Source organism: Coregonus clupeaformis, unplaced genomic scaffold, assembly GCF_020615455.1.
Source record: "Coregonus clupeaformis isolate EN_2021a unplaced genomic scaffold, ASM2061545v1 scaf0132, whole genome shotgun sequence".
NCBI classification, from domain to species: Eukaryota; Metazoa; Chordata; class Actinopteri; order Salmoniformes; family Salmonidae; genus Coregonus; species Coregonus clupeaformis.
In genome coordinates, this window is record NW_025533587.1 from 130,566 (window position 1) to 152,520 (window position 21,955).

At 41.3% G+C, this 21,955-nt stretch overlaps 1 protein-coding gene across 10 annotated transcripts in view; it reads right to left on the reverse strand.

The window, feature by feature from the left end:
- Window positions 1-3,826: 3,826 nt before the first annotated feature.
- LOC121557020 (liprin-beta-2-like) overlaps window positions 3,827-21,955 on the reverse strand; it is a 38,011-nt gene continuing 19,882 nt past the window's right edge. For 9 of the 10 annotated variants that reach the window (XM_045213634.1, XM_045213633.1, XM_045213632.1 and 6 more), the window contains 16 exons: window positions 12,707-12,782; window positions 12,381-12,532; window positions 12,048-12,115; window positions 11,869-11,929; window positions 11,684-11,725; window positions 11,364-11,493; window positions 10,264-10,287; window positions 9,637-9,772; window positions 9,359-9,478; window positions 7,235-7,385; window positions 6,756-6,867; window positions 6,494-6,582; window positions 6,189-6,311; window positions 5,900-6,025; window positions 5,510-5,698; window positions 3,827-5,311 (listed from right to left, as the gene is read on the reverse strand). In XM_045213634.1, the coding sequence (XP_045069569.1) occupies window positions 5,117-5,311; window positions 5,510-5,698; window positions 5,900-6,025; window positions 6,189-6,311; window positions 6,494-6,582; window positions 6,756-6,867; window positions 7,235-7,385; window positions 9,359-9,478; window positions 9,637-9,772; window positions 10,264-10,287; window positions 11,364-11,493; window positions 11,684-11,725; window positions 11,869-11,929; window positions 12,048-12,115; window positions 12,381-12,532; window positions 12,707-12,782 (1,794 nt within the window). In that variant the 3' untranslated portion in view covers window positions 3,827-5,116. The remainder of the gene's footprint in view (window positions 5,312-5,509; window positions 5,699-5,899; window positions 6,026-6,188; window positions 6,312-6,493; window positions 6,583-6,755; window positions 6,868-7,234; window positions 7,386-9,358; window positions 9,479-9,636; window positions 9,773-10,263; window positions 10,288-11,363; window positions 11,494-11,683; window positions 11,726-11,868; window positions 11,930-12,047; window positions 12,116-12,380; window positions 12,533-12,706; window positions 12,783-21,955) is intronic. The other variant, XM_045213631.1, reaches the window with a different exon arrangement.

The window sequence follows — 21,955 nt, forward strand, 5'->3', positions numbered from 1 at the left end:
AAATGCAAATTCATTACTTAAATATCATACAATGTGATTTTCTGGATTTTTGTTTTAGATTCCGTCTCTCACAGTTGAAGTGTAACTATGATAAAAATGACAGACCTCTACATGCTTTGTAAGTAGGAAAACCTGCAAAATCAGCAGTGTATCAAATACTTGTTCTCCCCACTGTATCTCTATGGTTGCAGCACAGATAGTTGATATGCTATTATTAACCTTTGTTTTACCAGGTATAATGTAAATCAACAACCTGGGTAAGAGGTTGAGGGGAGAGGTGGGGGTTGAATGAACCCATAGGAGATGGGGATAATTAGCTGACCATGGTATTATGATCAGCTAGGTTGGTCATGTAGCCAGGATACCGGCTACTCAAATGTATTGTAACCTAACCCTAGTCTGGTTCTGTACCTTCATAAATTATATTCTGGTTCATGTGTACTGGAAATGTGAGGCATATTATTTTGAGACACTTTAATGCATCCTTGATGGTCAATGAAACCGATGTAAACTGCTGCGAGAGAGAGAAAGAGAGGGGAGATAGAGGGGAGAGAGAGATAGGAGAAAGAAAGATAGGAGAGAGAGAGAGAGAGAGAGAAAAAAAATCTACCACAGACATTTACAGTAATTAATCCACAACATGCATTCTAGGTCATTGTCTCCACGTCCACTTACACAGAAGTGGTAATGAATTATGTTGACGATTGGTGCTCCACTAGTAAACTAGACTGCACATACAACGCATGGCACTATGCATCTACACAGAACTGGTCCTTGAGTTATGTACAGTGGGGGAAAAAAGTATTTAGTGAGCCACCAATTTGCAAGTTCTCCCACTTAAAAAGATGAGAGAGGCCTGTCATTTTCATCATAGGTACACGTCAACTATGACAGACAAATTGAGAATTTTTTTCTCCAGAAAATCACATTGTAGGATTTTTAATGAATTCATTTGCAAATTATGGTGAAAAATAAGTATTTGGTCACCTACAAGCAAGCAAGATTTCTGGCTCTCACAGACCTGTAACTTCTTCTTTAAGAGGCTCCTCTGTCCTCCACTCGTTACCTGTATTAATGGCAGCTGTTTGAACTTGTTATCAGTATAAAAGACCCCTGTCCACAACCTCAAACAGTCACACTCCAAACTCCACTATGGCCAAGACCAAAGAGCTGTCAAAGAACACCAGAAACAAAATTGTAGACCTGCACCAGGCTGGGAAGACTAAATCTGCAATAGGTAAGCAGCTTGGTTTGAAGAAATCAACTGTGGGAGCAATTTTTAGGAAACGGAAGACATACAAGACCACTGATAATCTCCCTCGATCTGGGGCTCCACGCAAGATCTCACCCCATGGGGTCAAAATGATCACAAGAACGGTGAGCAAAAATCCCAGAACCACACGGGGGGACCTAGTGAATGACCTGCAGAGAGCTGGGACCAAAGTAACAAAGCCTACCATCAGTAACACACTACGCCGCCAAGGACTCAAATCCTGCAGTGCCAGACGTGTCCCCCTGCTTAAGCCAGTACATGTCCAGGCTCATCTGAAGTTTGCTAGAGTGCATTTGGATGATCCAGAAGAGGATTGGGAGAATGTCATATGGTCAGATGAAACCAAAATATAACTTTTTGGTGAAAACTCAACTCGTCGTGTTTGGAGGACAAAGAATGCTGAGTTGCATCCAAAGAACACCATACCTACTGTGAAGCATGGGGGTGGAAACATCATGCTTTGGGGCTGTTTTTCTGCAAAGGGACCAGGACGACTGATCCGTGTAAAGGAAAGAATGAATGGGGCCATGTATCATGAGATTTTGAGTGAAAACCTCCTTCCATCAGCAAGGGCATTGAAGATGAAACGTGGCTGGGTCTTTCTGCATGACAATGATCCCAAACACACCGCCTGGGCAACGAAGGAGTGGCTTCGTAAGAAGCATTTCAAGGTCCTGGGAGTGGCCTAGCCAGTCTACAGATCTCAACCCCATAGAAAATCTTTGGAGGGAGCTGAAAGTCCGTGTTGCCCAGCGACAGCCCAAAACATCACTGCTCTAGAGGAGATCTGCATGGAGGAATGGGCCAAAATACCAGCAACAGTGTGTGAAAACCTTGTGAAGACTTACAGAAAACGTTTGACCTGTGTCATTGCCAACAAAGGGTAAATAACAAAGTATTGAGAAACTTTTGTTATTGACCAAATACTTATTTTCCACCATAATTTACAAATAAATTCATAAAAAATCCTACAATGTGATTTTCTGGATTTCTTTTCTCAATTTGTCTGTCATAGTTGACGTGTACCTATGATGAAAATTACAGACCTCTTTCATCTTTTTAAGTGGGAGAACTTGCACAATTGGTGGCTGACTAAATACTTTTTTTCCCCACTGTACATACTAACCAGGAAACGAGGTCAAACACTTGATTTAGACAATGTCTATTATATGTATTGTAATGAGAATGAAAGGTGGAAACATTGGAAAAAATGGTTTACCTTTACTCTGAGCCTTTGTTTTAAAATACTTGTCTAACATGGTTATTCCTCTTTTGTTATTCAATTCTATAAAACTCAAATAAAAAGGGAATCCAATCTTGAGACATGTCCTTGCCTTTTTATTTTAAACCAGTAGAGGGCAATGTTAGACCAGGCAAACAGATCACAGGACTGACTTTTTTTAAATTATTAACATCTCCTTTTTCTTGTTTCAGATATAGTCATGAACTATTCTTTGACAGAGATATAATTGTTCATATTGAACAGATGAAAAATAACTTTTGCTGCCATGTCTACAAAATCAGTCGTGGACTGATGAGTGAAATGATCACCTGAAGCTGGGATAAATCATGTGACATTCCTCCAACTGCTAATGACGAAACACAAGCAAATTCCTAATGTGAATTGCCATAGAATGTTTTTCAACAGTTTTATGCAATAAAGATCACGTCATCCTGTTTGTACTTTTCAAGAAGTTGGTATTCTAATAGTGTCTGAAATGGCCATTCATGTTTTGTTCTTCCAATCCAACTGTTGGATACGTTGGCCTTTTTTTTTTTTTTTTTTTTATAGATATGAAGGAAGTCACTCAATGTCATAATTAACTGAATAACATTTTTGAACATGTTTGATCAAAGAAGTTGCATTGATATGCTGTGTGTGTATATATATATATATATATATATATATATATATACATGCATACATACATACATACATACATACATACATACATACACACACACATAACCGGTCAAAAGTTTTAGAACACCTACTCATTCAAGGGTTTTTCTTTATTTTACTATATTCTACATTGTAGCATATAATAATGAAGACACAACAACACTATGAAAATAACACATATGGAATCATGTAGTAACCAAAAAAAGTGTGCAAAGCTGTCATCAAGGCAAAAGGTGGCTACTTTGAATAATCTAAAACATAATATATTTTGATTTGTTTAGCACTTTTTTGGTTACTACATTATTCCACAGTTTTGAGGTATTCACGGTTATTCTACAATGTAGAAAATAATACAAAAACAAAAACCCTTGAATGAGTAGGTGTGTCCAAAATTTAGACTGGTACTGTATATATATATATTTTTTATTGCCATTGATTTCCCTCTATCATAGCTGAATAAATGGTGTGGGGTTTTGACCGAAACTATCCTTCAGAGAGCCATCCTCCACTTAATTTCTTCATGAGGGTGAGTACACAGAGGGCTTTCTGGCACTTTCTGCTGGTTTGGTTTCTGCTTCTCACAAGTTCCAAAGCAGAATCTGTTCACAGCATTGTCTCTTTACAATGGAATAACACATAGGTAGACTACACAGATGTTAAAGCATGACTTTAATGATGGACCTGAGGATACAATGAAGACCATAATGTTGCAATAATATGGAGAAAGGAGCATGGTACGTAACAGTAGTCCAACATACTGAATAATACTCCACCTAGCAGTTATAACTTGAGCCATAGCATCACTGAAACACCATGGGGGAAAATTAAATACTGTATTATAAAGAACACATCTTTAGCTCTCTGAAAAACAATGCTGAAACTCACCATGTTGTCCTCAGTGTCTGAGCTGGAGACAGAACTGTCCTCAGTGGATGCCTGATGGAATATTATCAGCATTCTGAAAACTTTAGCATTCATGGCTTACCAGTCACGTGATAGTATACAACAGTAAACATGCAACAATGCTGTAAATTCAGGTGCGCATTATCAGATTTTTTTTTTTGAAGCCGCTGTAGCATTATTATTGTCTATAATCCATTATGTTTGATATAGTAGAGTCAGCAAGAGCACTTTGTTTCAAAGAGTCAATATTGGTTAGTTTGGCCTTTACCCCAATAATGCATTTAGGATTTAGGTCTAAAATTAAAATGAACTAAACTATCAAACATGCGGCATACAAAAAACAATCACCTGCAAATTATTCTTTATTTTCAATTTATAATTATAGGCCAATTGAGTGGTTATTGTGCGCAAACCTGCATTATCATGAGAGCACCTTGTATACTGTGAATTTTTGCAAGTTATTAAATATGACCAAATAAATCAAACAAGCTTATATAATTGGTATTCATGTGTACATTGTACCATAACTCAAGAAAGGCAGTTGATAGCTAAGCTGAATCCAGCAAGGTAAGGAGGAAGGCTGCAATGGTCAGTAACACATCATGTTGATGTTCTGAAGCAATGGCAGAAGAAAGAAGAAAGGAAAGCTGAATCCATTTCATTTTGCCAGGAATGCAGAGCGGCTTTCAAAGGGAACCATTATACAACCGTAACATTATGAATCATAATTTAGCCTGTCAGGTCAGTCATGATTTCAACATATCCAGGTCAGTTACTTGGTAAGCATATCCAGCAAATACCCAATTAGCACATCCAGCTGATATTCATTATATGTACACACACACACACACACACACACACACACTAGCTTGTCCAGCGAATCACCATTTGGTGATAAAATCACTGCGTTAGAATTTCCACCGAATCACAAAATCAGCACCTTGATTCAGGGAGAGCGGGAGCGTGTTCACAAAGGCATGTGGGGCGGGGTTAAAAGCTGTACGATTTGCAGTCATTGGCTGAGGGGAGCATCAGTGTCAGCTTTTGGGCCCCACCTGCTCCAGTCTCTCTGGCTCTCTGTCCAGGATGGGGCTGAGGCCTCGGACCGCTGCGAACGGCCGGTGGGAAACCCCATTCATGGCCGAAAGGCCCCCACTGTCTATAGGGCAGATGTAGTCCGCCAAGTCATCCGGCCTCCTCTTCCTCAGGTGACTGAAACCAAGCTTCTTGGGCTGAAATAATACAGGAAGAAAGGGCTTAAGCTAGGGTTCTCTGTACACAATTTGTACATTGAAAAATAACTACTGCGGATTATATCTAAAACTCTCAATAACAGCAAATTAGGCAGATTTCATTAAAATGTACACAGTGCTCACAGCACATTATACAGTAATCACAGGCCTTCTTCCATGGACACACAGCAGTCGTACCCGGACTTTGGCGGTGGTGGTGAGGGGTGCATGGCCGGTGGCGTTGGCGTACTCCCGTTTCTCCAGAGTGGCCTGTGTCCCCACCAGGGCGGTAAAGGCGGTGGCCAGGTGGCGGCGGAGCAGGGTCTTCTGAGGGGGGATGTTCAGCAGCATGGCCAGGGTCTCAGAGGTGAACCGCGGCTCCAGAATCTAAAGTACAGGGGTAGAGGAGAGGGCTGGAGCTCACTCAGGTAGGAACACATCATTTTTAAGTGACTTAGGCTGCATCCCGATTCTCCACACTTCTTCCAAAGTGTGGACTTGCAAATGACGGGGGGTGTGCAACTGCACACTTCAAAAAAGTTTGGGGAATTGGGACGCATACATGGTTCTGAGGTGCAGTCCACTCACAATGAGACCTCCATGGACCCCACTGCCCCGTAGGTTGGGTGCATACTCAGCCAGGTCCACTGCCCGAAGCCACTCCATCACACGATGGTTGGACCATTGGATCACCTCTGAGGGAGAGGGGTTCCTCTGACCAGGGAGAGAGAGAAATGAGAGAGTTCATCCACTGAGCAGTAAAATCTTATCATTAAACAAATCTTAACTAATTTCTCATCCATCCTTCCAACTTTTGCTTCTCTCCTCAGTCACTCATTTCCCTCCTCCCCCCACTTCAGGGTCCCCTCCCTCTCACCTCCTCCCCAGGCCTGCGTCGGAGGCAGTGGGGGTTGAACTTGTTGACGTGTAGGACGTGGATAGCACACTTTATACTGAGGTGATGGAGCTGACTGGTCACCTTCAGGGAAAGCAGGTCATTCTGGGAAACAGTTCAATTACTTTAGTTCAGTAGGTAAGCTAGGGTGTATTCACTGTAGTTCAGTAGGTAAGCTAGGGTGTATTCACTGTATGGGACCCCTTTTACACTAATGGCATAATAATGGTGATGATATCAGATGAGAGCACGTTAACACTTTAAAACATCTAATTGTTTAGCCTCACCACAGTGAGATACTGGAGCATCCTGCCATCCACTCGTCCCTCGTGGAACTGGTCCTTGTACTGAGGAAGGCCTATGTCATCCAACCATCCTGCATGTGACCAATCAGAGTTAACCATTTTAATTCCTTTTAAACAAGGAATATTTTCCAACAAAATATCGTACAGACAATACAGTTGACTCATTGTGCACCTCAAATACCACACTTCTGGCAATGTCTGAATATGGTAGATTTTAATAGTACAGTTTAAGTTGTAGACGTACGTGTAACCCAGATGTGGTCCAGCTCAGAGGACTTCTCCATGGCTTTAGTACCGAACCCCCTCAGAGCCAACTGTAGTTTCTTCCTGTGTAGCGGGTGTTTGATACCCATTTCCTGTGGACACAGAAACATTTACATTAAAATAACGTTTCCAAACAACCTGCATTTGGAGCAATATGGTTGTCACTGCGTTTGTTTGCATCGAAGGTTTTACTGTGGTTTCCCAAAGCCAATCAATGACTATGTTTATAAAACATGTTCAGATCAACATGATCTTGATTCCTGCAGTGTTACATGTTCTCCAGAGAGTATTAAGACAAAGCAGCGTCCATATAAGGAATCCTGATGAGACTGACAAGTTCTGAGTGACTGACACAACCTACTTGTGACCCTGAGGCCGTCCTAATATGGACACCATACAAGCAACAATTTTGTATGTTTTTAAGTTCATCAGGGTAGCAACCCTCTCTCCCTCAATGACCTTCTCAAAGTCCTGCGGCCTGGCGGACAGGAGCGTCTGTCCGTTGTCGACCCACTGCCGGGTCAGGTTGACGTACTGACCCAGACCATAGTCCTCCAGCCAACCACACACCTGCTCCCTGGTCCACTGGCTGAATGGAGTGTTCATATCCCTGAATGACAGAATGAGATAAATTAGATTAAGAATCCATGAGAGAGAGAGAACACTGATAGAAAACCTTGTTTTGCTTCTGTCTACATGCATTGTATATGGCCTATTCAACATCTATACAATGTGAACAGTATTCCCTATATTGAAACAGGTGCAGTAGCAAACATGCGACTCATTTCAGGAAACTAGGCGTATGTCACGCGTCACTACTTCACAGGAGAGGCATTTGAACGTTATTTAATTTTTTTTAAATAAAAAACACTTTTTGGCAGAAATGCATTCTGGAACATGTGAACTTTCATGTGCCTTAAAAACAAATTGTATGCCGTCTGTAAATTCCTTTATTTTTATTTTTATTATTCCAGCCTAGTTGGTTTAACCACGGAAAAAGTCAGGAACCTTCCCACTAGCCATGATTGGCTGAGATAATGGTTGGGCTGGACATGCTGAGAGATGAGTTCGGATTGTTCAGCCATGTAGCACTCTTCTGTCTATAACATGAGCTGCTTAGTATGTGTAGGTAATCCTTTCTAAAGTGGCTTTTTTTGAAAGATATCACAAAGAACTGCACAAGTTTTGCTAAGGCTCCACTTTCTGGAGGACCGAGTTTTGAAATCAGTGAAATTCCCGGTGGAAGCAGAGTATGATAGCTAAGGAGATGGAGAAAATTCAGGCATTTGATTGCAAATGCAGAGGGAGTCAGAAAGAGAAAGAGCTGTTGTATAAAACACCTGTCTGGATTACATCTTCAAACTAAGGGCAACAATGGCATCTGTGACAGAGAGGGAGCAGCGTTCATCCATGTATGCGGGTAAGAGAGTCTAGCTAGTTACATTTTCAGATATTATACGTTTCAAATATTGTTAGAAAGTTGTTTTCATTGCAAGTTAAAGTGTACTGTTAGCTAGCTAGCTAACGTTAGCTGGCTGGCTAGCTAGCTAACATTACGTGTATGATCTGTGTAGTGTTATTCATACCTCAGAGCCATTTACATTGCTAGTGATAGCCTAATGTCAGCTAGCTAGCTAACATTGAACCTAGCTAGTTGGTTAGCTTTAGCTACCTGTAGATTCATGAAGGGTAGCAACAATATGAGTTGGTATTATGGTTCATCGTTTAGCTAGCTACATGTCTAATCAAAAAGACTCCACTATGCAAGTAACCATTTCACTGTACAGTTTACACCTTCTAACAAGCTAGAAACTAACTACATTTTTCATAACGACAACGACAAAGTTTGATGTCGGACGACAATAGAATGTTCATGATGTCACTGCAACAACTGTATACAGACATGTCGATAGAAGTAGTATAAACCAGCCTTTAGTCTTGAAATCTTTGGTTGTACACTAGCGTACTCACTGTTTAGCACATGGCCTCACATGTGAATCCTTAAAGAGATGGGTGGGGCTAAGGCTTAAGAGGGTGTGAACGATGCTGAATGGGTGCAGGCAAAGAAGAGCTCTCCAGTAGGTGTCCCAAAACATTTCAAGGGCCTTTTTCTCAAAAGTGGGGTTACAAGTTTATCAACTTTCAAAGCAGAATTACATTCCCATTTGTTCCTCAACTGCAGTGTATGATGTACAATTTTCTAGCTCTGAGCCTCTACTTTTATCCAATGTAAAAAACACAATTTCAAATGTTGCTACATAAGACCAAATCGAGGCGGTCGGTCACATATTGGGTCACACTTTCTTTGGATAGTCCGGAATTTCCATCTGTAGATGCTCTACAGATGGTCATACTATCAACAAGCTATCTGTTGATAAGCAACTGCTTGCTAAGGTTACGGTTAGGTTTAATAAGGGTTAGGGTAGGGGTTAAGGTTAGGGTTAGTAGATATTTTACTGATAGTCCATCTGTAGATGCTCTACAGACTATCTAAATAAAGTGTTACCACATTGTTATTTCATGGCAATAATCTATTGGGGAATTAGGTGGTGTCAATGAGTTATCCCGCAAACCCAGTCTTACCGAACAGAGTCAGGGGTCCGGGTGAGTCTTGGCCCCGCTGTGGCACGCAGCCCCCCTCTCCTAAACTGGTTTGGTTCCAGGTCCTCCCCCTGCAGACCCCCTGACTGGGTCCGCCTGATCCTGGAGGAGAGGACATTATTTTATTTCATAGACATACTGTACATAATATGCAAGACTTGGGTGTCATTCACATCCCTAAGCTTGACATTTTAGGTGAGGTATATGCTCAATTTACTGTATATATTTTATCCCAAAAAATTAATATTATACCCACTCACTTTCCCCAGAGCTTCCTGATACTGTTATTGTTCTTCAGGTGTTCTGGTGAGCCAATAGTCCGTTGACCTGACTCCGCCCCTGAAGACTGGGGTGAAAGGTCAGAAGATGAGGTGTCGTCCATTTTCTCTGTCTTTCCTGTAAGAAGGGGGGAAAGATCAACAAAAATGATCTTTATTATCTAGTTGTGTATCCATCATTGAAACATTTAATAATTTCAATCGGAAGTTTACATGTGGGCGAAGGTTCTGGTTTAGCTTTCATTTGAGTTGCTCTTGAAAATGTACAATGCACGAATAAAAGCAATCAACTGGTTCAAAAAGTAATTTCTTTCCAGGGCAGCAAAACAAATAGCTGATGTTATCTTTGTGTGAAAATAAGTTTCATACAGGCAGTGAACCTTCAAAAAGACTTCAATCTTAATGACTGTCAAAATAAAAAATAAAGTGAATTATGTTTATTGCCAATAGCCTGTGGAGAGATAACTAGCACAAACATGTTAATTAGCTCATAGCTAGTGCCATGGACACCCTACGTGTACAAATCCCTGAAAGATAAACATTAATGTGTTGGAAATTCCATATTGTATGCATAGTCAACTTACACACAGCACTGACACGCACACTTACCCCACCAAACACGCCACCAGGGATCTTTTCACAGTCCCCAGGTCCAGAACAAATTCAAGGAAACGTACAGTATTATACAGAGCCATGAGTGCATGGAACTCCCTTCCATGTTACATAGCGCAAGTGAAGAGCAAACCTGGTTTCAAAAAACAAATAAAGCAACACCTCATGGCACAACACCTCTCCCCCATGTGACCTACTTGTTGTGTGTATGTACTGACATGTATGTGTAACTGATAGATGCGCACACACACAAACACACACATTTAAAAACATGAACATGTTGTGTATATCAATTGTAAAGTATTTTGTCTGTAATGTCTTTTTCGTTATGTGTCGGACCTCAGTAAGACTCACAGATAGGCCCACTAGGGGATTGGTAGAGCTTTGCTTTCTCATGTTTATATTGGAGGCCTTTGGGTCTAACCGACCACCCAATAGGAGAGAGAGCACATAGAAAGTGGTTCCAGCTGCTGGGCCTGTGCCGGTCCATGTGCACAGCACAAAATCCCACCTCTGCCACCAGTTACAGCTGGGAGGCCAATATAGATTACTTTTGTGGGAGGATCATATACTCATGGACTTGATTCCTGCCACTCCAAAGCCCAGGGTGGAGTTGGGGTGAGTGTGGTCCGTGAGAGAGGGTGGGGTTGTGTGGACCTTGGTAATTTAGAAAGAGAAAGTGGAATTGGGGTAAGCGTGGTCTGTGAGAGAGAGGATGGGGTTGGGTTGCGTGTGGTCGATCAGAAAGAGGTTGGGGCTGTGAACATGGTATATGTCAGCCAGTCAGGAATATCCCTGAAAACCTTTGCTCTGGCTGGGGCCTCTCCCCTATTAGCTTTGATCACAGTACAACTAATCAGAGACCTGTGTAGTTGCCCTGTCTCAAAGGGAGGACCAAGTCTTGGTCTGATCTGATATCAGGGGCTTTGTGCTCTGTGGTGTAGAAGGGGCTAGACCTAAGCACAGATGGTTTCTCAGAACAGGTCTGTCCACCAAGCAACATAAGACACATTGAATCCTACAATATATTCTGAGGTGAAGGTATCTGAAGCACTTATGGACAGTCTGTGTGGCAGGTAGTGCTTCTTTAGGCTTACTTGAGTCTCCGTCTTCACTCCCCTCTGGAGACCTCTGGCTCTGTGTCTCACTGCACTCTCCCTCTCCATTATGCTCTGGGAGGGAGGCCTTCACCGGCAGGGTCTGGTACCTGTTATCTACAGGCCCATTCTGGAGAACAAACAAAGATAAATGAAACAATTAGACCAATACAAATGTTTTATTTTACTTTTGAGTCATTGATATATTTTCTATCAAATTCTGATTGACAAGACACAAAACAATCATTGGTCAGAAGTGTAACCCAAACACAAGAAATAGAACAGTATGATATGAAAGGTGAAGAGTTTTGTAATAATACCTCAGCAGACACTTCAGCCTCTACAGGAATCACCACTACATACTAGATGTAAGAAAGGTGAAGAACAATCATTAGATGACAAGGAGTTAGTGCTGTGATACAGATTGAGGAGAAAGGTGTAAAACGCTTTCTAGTCAGACTTTCCCACTCTGGGCAGTAAAGTCAAGTGAAAATGTCTCCTCTACCTTGGGTGAAGATCCATTCTGTAGGTTGTCCATACTGCTTGATAAAAGTCGGGGCTGTCTCCTGATAAAAATACATGATCATCTGATCATTCAATTCACAACGAAATATGTTGATAAGTGCAGTCCCATAGATCTCTTAAATAAGTCAGATAAAAGGTGTTCCATTCCCAGAGTCTCACCAGAGTTCTCTCTCCTTCTGGGCTGGCAGGTGGGACACGAGCTGGGGGGATGAACTGCTGAAGGACATCTGGACCAGAGGAGAGATGGAGATAAGGACAGGGAACGAGGAATATGACTAGTGTCATAACCTCTAGTTGAACAGTCAGCAGACTTGTGGGAAAATGAGGCTTCTGAACCTTATTGGGCAGGATCAATGATGTTTTCATCCAAAGGCACTTTCTACCTTCTTCATATTATGCTGATACTGAAAACTAGAATAATTGTCAGTGTATGCTTGGGGCTGAGAGAACAATTTTTTCCCCCATCTGAACATTCCCCTTCCTCTGACCCACCTCAGTCTTTGTGTTCTCTGGGAGTGCACTGGGAGGAACTGACATCAAAACTCCATGCTCCTCTTCCTCACTGCTGCTCGATGGAGTCCTCTCATTGGAAACCAAGCTTGACGGAGTCCTCTCATTGGGTACTGAGAGTATAGTGGGTGGAGCTATCGAAGAGAGAGGGTAATTGCTTCATACCATCGTGAGTAATGGAAATGTTCTGCTTTCTCTGGTTCATTATACATTTGAATGTAAGGAATGTTTTACCGTTTTGGTGGCTTTTAATTAAAACAATCAATAACTAGCGTAGTACTATGTATGGTAGGGGAGATTGCTGTTACCTTGTCTTGGGGTCACAACGTCTCTGAACTGTCTGCACTGGACTAGGAGCAGCGTGAGCTCTTCAATATGCCGGTCCTGTAACAAGGAGATTCATCCATACAGTGCCTTGCAAAAGTAGGATTTCTTCACATTTTGTGTTACAAAGTGGGATTAAAATGTATTTAATTGTCAATCTACACAAAACACTAAAATGCCAAAGTGGAAAAAATGAATAAAAATATAATAACTAAAACATAGTTGTATAAGTATTCAGCTCCCTGAGTCAATACATGATAGAAACACCTTTGGCATTGATTACAGTTGTGAGTGTTCTTGGGTAAGTCTAAGAGCTTTGCACACCTGGATTGTGCAATATTTACCCATAATTATTTTGTAATAACTATTGTTTCTTCCTGTTGAACGCGGAATGAGGGAGAGCTCGGTTTTGCTGTTTAGAAAAGTTTGTCGTTTTGAAAGTGTATTGGAAAGTTTCTTAGTAGCTAGCTACCTTTTTAGTTTGGATCCCGCAACGCAGTTGGCATCAGTTGCTGGGACTGCTAGTCTCTGTCCAGTAATCCTGCCGACCAAGGCCGGGTCTGAGGAGCTATTTAGCTAGCTGCCTATTATGCTAGCAGGGTTTTCTTCAGGGCTTGAACGCAACCCACGACGCAGTTAGCCATTGTGGCTGAGACAGCGGATTGTCCCGAGTTTGTGGCTGTATAGATCCCTGCTGTTTGTTGTTTTCAATCTTCCCTGTGACCTGCCCTGTCTGGAACTGTGAGGAGTAACAGCGTAACCTACGTTGCTAGCTACCATGACAAAGACCAAAGCCGGTGGGAGTACCGTTGAGGACAGTGGTGTCTCTCTATCACGTGAAGGATCTTTTAAACAAACAAAAACAGTTATACAAGCAGTTGTTACAAAAATAAAATAGCTTCAAGTGTTTTGTCGAAATACTGGTGCATGGACGACCTGATCAGTTCTCCCAGGGTCAGCTCAATCAGTTTATACAGGAGAACGGCAAGATGACAGCAATCTGTAAGTCATTGAGAGAGGACATCAGTTATGTGTGTGAATCCATGATAACAATGACGGATAAATCTCGAGGGACAATCAAGGCGGAACAAATGGTTGTGGACGGAATTGCTGAATCTCCACGTGACTGGACGGAGTCTGAGGACAAAGTGAGAGAAATGATCTCTGAGAAATTAAAGAGGGACCACAGGAAGATTGCGGGAGACCACGCCCACAGGACAGGAAAACCCACCACCGGCCCAGGTGACAGGCCCAGGCCGATAGTGTCAAGTTCCTGAGGTTCAAGGACAAGGTAGCTGTTTTGGAAAGAGCCAAGAACTTGAGAGGAACGTATATCTTCCTCAACAAGGACTATCCTGAAGCTGTGCGCCAGAAGAGGAAAGAACTTCTCAGCCATGAAAGCTGCCAGAGCGCGTGGGGACATTGCTTACATCCGCTATGACAGGCTCATTGTCCACCCTCCCTCCCAGAAGCCTGGAAGGGATGAGAGAGCCAAGCCTATGGGTTCTTAGCTTCAAACCCGCAGCACACACACACACCAATTGATTAATGGACTACTGAATGTATATATTTTTCTCTTGCTTTGTTTGCTCTTTTCAGTATTATGTATATATCTCTGTTTAACACTTTTTTTGTTACTACATGATTCCATGTGTTATTTCATAGTTTATGTTTTCACTATTATTCTACAATGTAAAAAATAGTAAAAAAATTTAGAAAAGCCCTGGAATGAGTAGGTGTGTCCAAACTTTTGACTGGTAGTGTGTGTGTGTGTGTGTGTGTATATATATATCAATCTCCCTTGGCCTATATATATATATATATATATATATATATATATATATATATATTAGTGAGGGAAAAAAGTATTTGATCCCCTGCTGATTTTGTACGTTTGCCCACTGACACAGAAATTATCAGTCTATAATTTTAATAGTAGGTTTATTTGAACAGTGAGAGACAGAATAACAACAAAAAAATCCAGAAAAACACATGTCAAAAATGTTATAAATTGATTTGCATTTTAAATGAGGGAAATAAATATTTGACCCCCCTCAATCAGAAAGATTTCTGGCTCCCAGGTGTCTTTTATACAGGTAACGAGCTGAGATTAGGAGCACACTCTTACAGGGGGTGCTCCTAATCTCAGCTTGTTACCTGTATAAAAGACACCTGTCCACAGAAGCAATCAATCAATCAGATTCCAAACTCTCCACCATGGCCAAGACCAAAAGAGCTCTCCAAGGATGTCAGGGACAAGATTGTAGACCTACACAAGGCTGGAATGGGCTACAAGACCATCGCCAGGCAGCTTGGTGAGAAGATGACAACAGTTGGTGCGATTATTTGCAAATGGAAGAAACACAAAATAACTGTAAATCTCCCTTGGCCTGGGGCTCCATGCAAGATCTCACCTCGTGGAGTCGCAATGATCATGAGAACGGTGAGGAATCAGCCCAGAACTACACGGGAGGATCTTGTCAATGATATCAAGGCAGCTGGGACCATAGTCACCAAGAAAACAATTGGTAACACACTACGCCGTGAAGGACTGAAATCCTGCAGCGCCCGCAAGGTCCCCTTGCTCAAGAAAGTACATATACAGGCCCGCCTGAAGTTATCCAATGAACATCTGAATGATTCAGAGGAGAACTGGGTGAAAGTGTTGTGGTCAGATGAGATCAAAATGGAGCTCTTTGGCATCAACTCAACTCGCCGTGTTTGGAGGAGGAGGAATGCTGGCTATGACCCCAAGAACACCATCCCCACCGTCAAACATGGAGGTGGAAACATTATGCTTTGGGGGTGTTTTTCTGCTAAGGGGACAGGACAACTTCACTGCATCAAAGGGACGATGGGCGGGGCCATGTACCGTCAAATCTTGGGTGAGAACCTCCTTCCCTCAGCCAGGGCATTGAAAATGGGTCGTGGATGGGTATTCCAGTATGACAATGACCCAAAACACACGGCCAAGGCAACAAAGGAGAGGCTCAAGAAGAAGCACATTAAGGTCCTGGAGTGGCCTAGCCAGTCTCCAGACCTTAATCCCATAGAAAATGTGTGGAGGGAGCTGAAGGTTCGAGTTGCCAAACGTCAGGCTCGAAACCTTAATGACTTGGAGAAGATCTGCAAAGAGGAGTGGGACAAAATCCCTCTTGAGATGTGTGCAAACCTGGTGGCCAACTACAAGAAACGTCTGACCTCTGTGATTGCCAACAAGGGTTTTGCCACCAAGTACTAAGTCATGTTTTGCAGAGGGGTCAAATACTCATTTCCCTCATTAAAATGCAAATCAATTTATAACATTTTTGACATGCGTTTTTCTGGATTTTGTTGTTGTTATTCTGTCTCTCACTGTTCAAATAAACCTACCATTAAAAGTATAGACTGATCATGTCTTTGTCAGTGGGCAAACGTACAAAATCAGCAGGGGATCAAATACTTTTTTCCCTAACTGTATATATATATAAAATTCAGAGCCATATCCCTGTAATGCTTACTGAAGAGCTTATGTCAAGTGTTATTGAAGTGTTGTGGTTGCAGGTTCACTTGGCACATATAAAGCCTTTCCTTTTGGGGTGTTGCTATAGGCCACCAAGTGCTAACAGTCAGTATCTACATATTGTGTGTGAAATGCTTGATAGTATATGTGATCTAAACAGAGAGGTCTACTTTCTCGGGGACCTGAATATTGACTGGTGTTCATCAAGCTGTCCGCTCAAGAGGAAGCTTCTCACTGTAACCAGCGCCAGGTTATTAATCAACCTACCAGGGTGTTTACAAACACTAGAGGAACAAGATCATTCACATGTATTGATCACATTTTTACTAATACTGTAGAACTTTGTTCTAAAGCTGTGTCCGTACCCATTGGAGGCAGTGATCACAATATAGTGGCTATATCCAGGAAAGCCAAAGTTCCAAAAGCTGGGCCTAAAATAGTGTCTAAGAGATCATACAAAAGATTTTGCTGTGACTCTTATGTAGATGATTTTAAAAAATATTTGTTGGTCTGATGTGATTAATAAGGAGCATCCAGACGCTGCACTTGATACATTATGACATTTCTTCTTCCAATTGATAAACATGCACCTGTTAAGAAACTGACTGTTAGAAATGTTAAGGCTCCATGGATTGATGAGGAATTGAAAAACTATATGGTTGAAAGGGATGGGGAAACATAAATGGCTAATAAGTGACTGGCTGACTTACTGCAAATTGAGAAATGTGACTAAACTCAACAAAAAGAAGAAACTGTATTATGAAGCCAAGATCAATCATATAAAGAATGATGGAAAAAAGTTTAAATGAAATGAGCAGAAAGACAAATTCAACTCCATCTTTCATCAAATCAGATGGCTATTCATCACTAAATCTTTTGATGTTGCCAAGTATTTTAATGATTACTTCATTGACAAAGTGGGCAAAAGTAGGCAGGAAATGCCAACAACTAACAGTGAGCCATCGTATTCATGCATAAAAAAACTAATAATGAAAGAAAAGCATTGCATGTTTGAGTTTTGTAAAGTTAGTGTGGGAGAGGTGGAAAATTATTGTTATCGATCAATAATAACATACCTCCTGGCATTGACAACTTCGATGGAAAGCTACTGAGGATGGTAGCTAACTCTATAGCCACCCCTAGCTGTCATATCGTTCATCTGAGCCTGGAGGAATGTCTTTGTCCTCAGGCCTGGAGGGAAGCCAAAGTAATTCCGCTACCCAAGTGGTAAAGTGCCCTTTACTGGTTCTAACAGCAGACCTATAAGCTTGCTGCCAGCTCTTAGCAAACTGTTGGAAAAAATGTTTGACCAAATACAATGCTATTTCTCTGTAAATATATTAACAGACTTTCAGAATGCTTACCGAGAACGGCACTCAACATGTACTGCACTGACACAACTGACTGATGTTTGGTTGAAACAAATTGCTAATAAGATGATTGTGGGAGCTGTACTGTTAGATTTCAGTGCAGCCTTGATATTATTGACCATAACCTGTTGTTGAAAAAAATTGTGTTATGGCTTTTCAACCTTCGCCATATCGTGTATTCAGAGCTATCTAATAGAACTCAAAGGGTTTTCTTTACTGGAAGCTTCTCGAACATCAAACATGTAAAGTGTGGTGCACCGCAGGGCAGCTCTCTAGGCCCTCTACTCTTTTCTATTTTTACCAATGACCTGCCACTGGCATTAAGCAAAGCGTGTGTCCATGTATGCTGATGATTCAACCATATATACGCATCAGCAAGCACAGCTAATGAAGTCACTGAAACCCTTAACAAGGAGTTGCAGTCAGTTTTGGAATGGGTGGCCAGTAATAAACTGGCACTGAACATCTCTAAAACTAAGAGCATTGTATTTGGTACAAATCATTCCATAAGTTCTAGACCTCCACTGAATCTGGTAATTAATTGCATGGCTGTTGAACAAGTTGAGGAGAATAAATTACTTGGCATTAGCTTAGATTGTAAACTGTCATGGTCAAAACATATAGAGTCAATGGTTGTAAAGATGGGGAGAGGTCTGTCAGTAATAAAGAGATGCGCTGCTTTTTTGACACCACACTCCAAAAAGCAAGTTCTGCAGGCTCCCGTTTTGTCTTATCTTGATTATTGCCCAGTCGTGTGGTCGAGTGCTGCAAATAAAGACACAATTAAGCTGCAGCTGGCCCAGAACAGAGCAGCACATCTTGCTCTTCATTTTAATCAGAGGGCTAATATTTATACTATGCATGCCAGTCTCGCTTGGCTAAGAGTTGTGGAACATGAATCAGTGTGGAACATTAATGTGTTGGAAATTCCAAATTGTTTGCATAGTGAACTTCCACACAGCACTGACACACACACTTACCCCACCAGACATGCGACCAGGGATCTTTTCACAGTCCCCAAATCAAGAACAAATTCAAGAAAGCATACAGTATTATAAAAGAGCCATTATTACATGGAAACATGGAACTCCGTTCCATCTCATATTGCTCAAATAAACAGCAACCCTGGTTTAACCTCTTAAGGATTGGACCCTTTTTTTCAAATTTTGCCTAAAATGACACCCAAATCTAACAGCCTGTAGCTTAGGACCTGAAGCAAGGATATGCATATTATTGATACCATTTGAAAGGAAACACTGAAGTTTGTGTAAATGTGAAATTAATCTAGGAGAATATAACGTTAGATCTGGTAAAAGATAATACAATCAAAAAATACATGCGTTTTCTATAAAAAAAAAAATCCATTGTCTTTGAAATGCAAGAGAAAGACCACAATATGGAAAGCCAAAGTATGAAAAATGTATACACTCACTAATTGTAAGTCGCTCTGGATAAGAGCGTCTGCTAAATTACTAAAATGTAAATATAATATTGCAGTTATGCGCACTTTAGATTTTGTCCACTAGATGGCAGAAGTGTGCAACATTTCAGATTGATCCAGTGAAGCACTGCAATACTGGACTATTTTGTATCAAGTCTGCCCAAATGTACCGAATTGGTCAATTGATACATTTTCAAGTACATGACTATAGAGAACATACAAAAATGATATGGTAATACAAAATTTAAGTTTACACAATCCCAGGAATGTCATACATGATGGATCATTAGCTTATACACTAACTTTCACACATCTAGATGGCCGGGCGGGGTGGGTGTGGAGCCAAAGACAGCAAGGGCTCAAAGTGTAGAACCCAGTTCCTACATTTGGATATACAAATGGATTTTATCAAACTTCAGAGGTGAATGTATCAAACCAGTTGGCGTGATACGTTTTTTGTTGTTTTGCACTCTCCTCAAACAACAGCATGGTATTTTTTTCACTGTAATAGCTACTGTAAATTGGACAGTGCAGTAAGATTAACAATAATTTAAGCTTTCTGCCCATATAAGACATGTATATGTCCTGGAAAGTTTGCTGTTACTTACAACAGTCATGCTAATCACATTAGCACACGTTAGGTCAACCGTCCCGTATACGGGACACCGATCCCTTAGGAGGTTAAAAAAACAGAAAGCAACACCTCACGGCACAAAGCCTCTCCTCTATTTGACCTAGATAGTTTGTGTGTATGTATTGATATGTAGGCTACGTGTGCCTTTGAATATTTTGTAGTTCTGTCCTTGAGCTGTTCTTGTCTATTAATGTTCTGTATTATGTAATGTTTCATGTTTTGTGTGGACCCCAGGAAGAGTAGCTGCTGCTTTTACAACAGCTAATGGGGATCCTAATAAATAAAATATTAAATAATGTCCAACATTTTCAACCTCTATCAAGATGTTGGGGATCATGGCTAGACAGCAATGCTCAAGGCTTGCCACAGATTCAAGCAGATTTAACTTGGCCACTCAGGAACATTCACAGTCTTCTTGATAAGCAACTCCAATGTAGATTTTGCTTTGTAGGTTATGGTCTTGCTGAAAGGTGAATTCCTCTCCCAGTCTCTGGTGTTAAGCAGTTTTTCCTCTAGGATTTTGCCTGTGTTTAGCACCATCCCATTTCTTTTTCTCCTGAAAAACTCCTCAGTATGTCCCAGTTTCAAGCATACCCATACCATGATGCAGCCACCACTATGCTTGAAAATAAGGGGGCAGTTACTCAGTGATGTGTTAGATTTGCCACAAACATAAGACTTTACATTTAGGCAAAAAAGTGTATTCCTTTGCAGTGTTTTTTGTAGTATTACTTTAGTGCCTTGTTGCATACATTGTGTATATTTGTATTCTTCTTTTCACTCTATCATTTAGGTCTTTATTGTGGAGTCAATAAAATGTTGATGATCCATCCTCAGTTATCCCAGCACAGCCAATGAACTCGGTAGCCATTTTAAAATCACCAATGGCCTCATGGTAACATACCGGAGCAGTGTCATTCCTGTCCTGCTGCTCAGTTCAGAAGGAGGACAGTATCTTTGATGTGTCTGGGTGGTTTACAGTTTTTTTGGATTGCTTACACACTAAAATTAAAAGTAGTACACTATTAGCAAAACCTTACACTCAAGAAGCAAAACATCAGCCCATATTTGCACAACTATAAGCACATTGTCAACCTTACACTTGTTGCAAAACTCTACACACAGTGATTTGCAAAACACTAAACACACTTAACATACATTACACACAAAAATCTATCATGAAGTCACGTCCTTGCAATACCAAAGCACTGACTGTCAAATTACCACACCGTCCAACCAATTGGTTCAACACAGTCATCAGGTGTGCAAACACTCGTTTGCTTAATTGTAGACACACCAATCAGGTGTATAAGCACTATAAAAAGCAGCAGGTGAGTTCATCGGTCTTCAAGCACAATGGAAAGAGTCAGAGAAAGAGTAAGACGAGGAGGAGGACGACGAGGAGAACGAGGAGGAGGACGAGGAGAACGAGGAGAACGAGGAGGACGAGGAGGAGGACGAGGAGAACGAGGAAGGGGAGGAAGAGGAAGACAAGAAGGTGCTCAAAGAGGACCGAATCTGACAAATGAGATCCGCGCAACACTGGTTGACCACATTGTCAACCACGGCCTGACGCTGATGGAGGCTGGACTGCGAGTACAGCCAAATCTAAGCCGATATACAGTGGCAAGTGTGATGAGAACATTTCGACTGGAAAATAGGTATTGTAAAAATATCATCATATCAAAAACATCTGCACGGTTTCAGTAACTGCTTACAGTACTATATTCTATGCACTATCAGCACTTCTGTTACCTTTTCCTGTGAAATTACTGTACTATTGTATACTGTTTTTTTTTCTACATAGGATTGAGGGTCAGGGACGACAAGGGGGAAGGCCTCCTATGTTCACAGAACAGCAAGAGAGGGAGATAGTAAACATGGTTTTGGCCAACAATGCTATAACACTCAAGCAGCTCCAAGCTAACATTGTCAATAACCACGCCATTTTCAACGATATCCATCAGGTCTCAACATCAACACTGGCACGCATCCTAAAAAAAAACATATTCAAATGAAGCAAATTTATCGAGTGCCTTTCGAGCGCAATTCCGAAAGGGTGAAACGACTGCGGCATGATTATGCAGAGGTATGTATTCACTTTAGCAGTGTGATCTTGCATACTGTCTCATAATCTTTTACTGTACTGTAATATGTATACTAGATCTACACTGAACTACACAATTTTGCCTGACACTGTTTTTCAGAGTTTTACGAATGGATGGAGAGGAGATCCAGCATGAGTTCATTTACGTAGATGAGGCTGGGTTCAACCTGACGAGAACA